The sequence below is a fragment of the Emiliania huxleyi genome (assembly GCF_000372725.1).
Source record: "Emiliania huxleyi CCMP1516 unplaced genomic scaffold EMIHUscaffold_651, whole genome shotgun sequence".
NCBI lineage: Eukaryota > Haptophyta > Isochrysidales > Noelaerhabdaceae > Emiliania > Emiliania huxleyi.
The window spans coordinates 10335-13536 of record NW_005197121.1 but is presented as its reverse complement, the minus strand read 5'-3'; the positions used below and the strand labels follow the sequence as shown (position 1 = coordinate 13536).

The 3202-nt window shown below is 77.6% G+C and overlaps 1 protein-coding gene across 1 annotated transcript in view; it reads left to right on the top strand.

Annotated features, from left to right (window-relative positions):
- EMIHUDRAFT_120514 (hypothetical protein) overlaps window positions 1–3202 on the top strand; it is a gene marked incomplete at both ends in the record, with an annotated part of 15820 nt that overhangs the window by 2300 nt on the left and 10318 nt on the right. Inside the window, 2 exons of the mRNA XM_005762965.1 lie at window positions 49–472; window positions 1022–2461. Coding sequence (XP_005763022.1) covers window positions 49–472; window positions 1022–2461 — 1864 coding nt within the window. The remainder of the gene's footprint in view (window positions 1–48; window positions 473–1021; window positions 2462–3202) is intronic.

The window sequence follows — 3202 nt, the reverse complement described above, 5'->3', positions numbered from 1 at the left end:
GATGGCGGCGAGGGTGACGCAGGGGGAGACGGCGATCCCGACGGCAAGGGCGCCGCTGATGGCGGCGATGGAGATGCGGGCGGCGAGGGCGTCGAGGGCGGCGCTGACGGCGGCGATGGAGATGCGGGCGGCGAGGGTGGCGCTGATGGCGGCGAGGGTGACGCAGGGGGAGACGGCGATGCCGGCGGCGAGGGTGGCGCTGACGGCGGCGATGGAGATGCGGGCGGCGAGGGCGGCGAGGGCGGCGCTGCTGGCGGCGATGGAGATGCGGGCGGCGAGGGCGGCGAGGGCGGCGCTGATGGCGGCGATGGAGATGCGGGCGGCGAGGGTGGCGAGGGCGGCGCTGATGGCGGCGATGGAGATGCGGGCGGCGAGGGCGGCGAGGGCGGCGCTGATGGCGGCGATGGAGATGCGGGCGGCGAGGGCGGCGAGGGCGGGGCTGTTGGCGGCGATGGAGATGCGGGCGGCGAGGGTGGCGAGGGCGGCGCTGATGGCGGCGATGGAGATGCGGGCGGCGAGGGCGGCGAGGGCGGCGCTGATGGCGGCGATGGAGATGCGGGCGGCGAGGGCGGCGAGGGCGGCGCTGATGGCGGCGATGGAGATGCGGGCGGCGAGGGCGGCGAGGGCGGCGCTGATGGCGGCGATGGAGATGCAGGCGGCGAGGGTGGCGCTGGTGGCGGCGAGGGTGACGCAGGGGGAGACGGCGATGCCGGCGGCGAGGGTGGCGCTGACGGCGGCGATGGAGATGCGGGCGGCGAGGGCGGCGAGGGCGGCGCTGCTGGCGGCGATGGAGATGCGGGCGGCGAGGGTGGCGAGGGCGGCGCTGATGGCGGCGATGGAGATGCGGGCGGCGAGGGCGGCGAGGGCGGCGCTGATGGCGGCGATGGAGATGCGGGCGGCGAGGGTGGCGCTGATGGCGGCGATGGAGATGCGGGCGGCGAGGGCGGCGAGGGCGGCGCTGACGGCGGCGATGGAGATGCAGGCGGCGAGGGTGGCGCTGGTGGCGGCGAGGGTGACGCAGGGGGAGACGGCGATGCCGGCGGCGAGGGTGGCACTGATGGCGGCGATGGAGATGCGGGCGGCGAGGGTGGCGAGGGCGGCGCTGATGGCGGCGATGGAGATGCGGGCGGCGAGGGTGGCGATGACGGCGCTGATGGCGGCGATGGAGATGCGGGCGGCGAGGGCGGCGCTGACGGCGGCGATGGAGATGCGGGCGGCGAGGGTGGCGAGGGCGGCGCTGATGGCGGCGATGGAGATGCGGGCGGCGAGGGCGGCGAGGGCGGCGCTGATGGCGGCGATGGAGATGCGGGCGGCGACGGTGGCGAGGGCGGCGCTGTTGGCGGCGATGGAGATGCGGGCGGCGAGGGTGGCGAGGGCGGCGCTGATGGCGGCGATGGAGATGCGGGCGGCGAGGGCGGCGAGGGCGGCGCTGATGGCGGCGATGGAGATGCGGGCGGCGAGGGTGGCGCTGATGGCGGCGAGGGTGACGCAGGGGGAGACGGCGATGCCGGCGGCGAGGGTGGCGCTGACGGCGGCGATGGAGATGCGGGCGGCGAGGGCGGCGAGGGTGGCGCTGACGGCGGCGATGGAGATGCGGGCGGCGAGGGCGGCGAGGGCGGCGCTGATGGCGGCGATGGAGATGCAGGCGGCGAGGGCGGCGCTGGTGGCGGCGAGGGTGACGCAGGGGGAGACGGCGATGCCGACGGCAAGGGCGGCGCTGATGGCGGCGATGGAGATGCGGGCGGCGAGGGCGGCGAGGGCGGCGCTGACGGCGGCGATGGAGATGCGGGCGGCGAGGGTGGCGCTGATGGCGGCGAGGGTGACGCAGGGGGAGACGGCGATGCCGGCGGCGAGGGTGGCGCTGACGGCGGCGATGGAGATGCGGGCGGCGAGGGCGGCGAGGGCGGCGCTGACGGCGGCGATGGAGATGCGGGCGGCGAGGGTGGCGAGGGCGGCGCTGATGGCGGCGATGGAGATGCGGGCGGCGAGGGCGGCGAGGGCGGCGCTGATGGCGGCGATGGAGATGCGGGCGGCGAGGGCGGCGAGGGCGGCGCTGATGGCGGCGATGGAGATGCGGGCGGCGAGGGTGGCGAAGGCGGCGCTGATGGCGGCGATGGAGATGCGGGCGGCGAGGGCGGCGCTGATGGCGGCGATGGAGATGCGGGCGGCGACGGTGGCGAGGGCGGCGCTGATGGCGGCGATGGAGATGCGGGCGGCGAGGGTGGCGCTGATGGCGGCGAGGGTGACGCAGGGGGAGACGGCGATGCCGACGGCAAGGGCGGCGCTGATGGCGGCGATGGAGATGCGGGCGGCGAGGGCGGCGAGGGCGGCGCTGACGGCGGCGATGGAGATGCGGGCGGCGAGGGTGGCGCTGATGGCGGCGAGGGTGACGCAGGGGGAGACGGGGATGCCGGCGGCGAGGGCGGCGCTGACGGCGGCGATGGAGATGCGGGCGGCGAGGGTGGCGAGGACGGCGCTGCTGGCGGCGATGGAGATGCGGGCGGCGAGGGTGGCGAGGGCGGCGTTGATGGCGGCGATGGAGATGCGGGCGGCGAGGGTGGCGAGGGCGGCGCTGATGGCGGCGATGGAGATGCCGGCGGCGAGGGTGGCGCTGATGGCGGCGATGGAGATGCGGGCGGCGAGGGCGGCGAGGGCGGCCCTGACGGCGGCGATGGAGATGCAGGCGGCGAGGGTGGCGCTAATGGCGGCGAGGGTGACGCAGGGGGAGACGGCGATGCCGGCGGCGAGGGTGGCGCTGGTGGCGTTGAGGGTGATGCAGGCGGAGTTGGCGATGCCGGCGGCGAGGGTGGCGCTGACGGCGGCGATGGAGATGCGGGCGGCGAGGGTGGCGCTGATGGCGCCGACGGTGTCGCAGGGGGTGTCGGCGATGCGGGCGGCGAGGGTGGCGCTGACGGCGGCGATGGAGATGCGGGCGGCGAGGGCGGCGAGGGCGGCGCTGCTGGCGGCGATGGAGATGCGGGCGGCGAGGGTGGCGAGGGCGGCGCTGACGGCGGCGATGGAGATGCGGGCGGCGAGGGCGGCGAGGGCGGCGCTGACGGTGGTGATGGAGAAGCGGGCGGCGAGGGCGGCGAGGGCGGCGCTGATGGCGGCGATGGAGATGCGGGCGGCGACGGTGGCGAGGGCGGCGCTGACGGCGGCGATGGAGATGCGGGCGGCGAGCCCGGAAGGGGCGGCGCTGTTG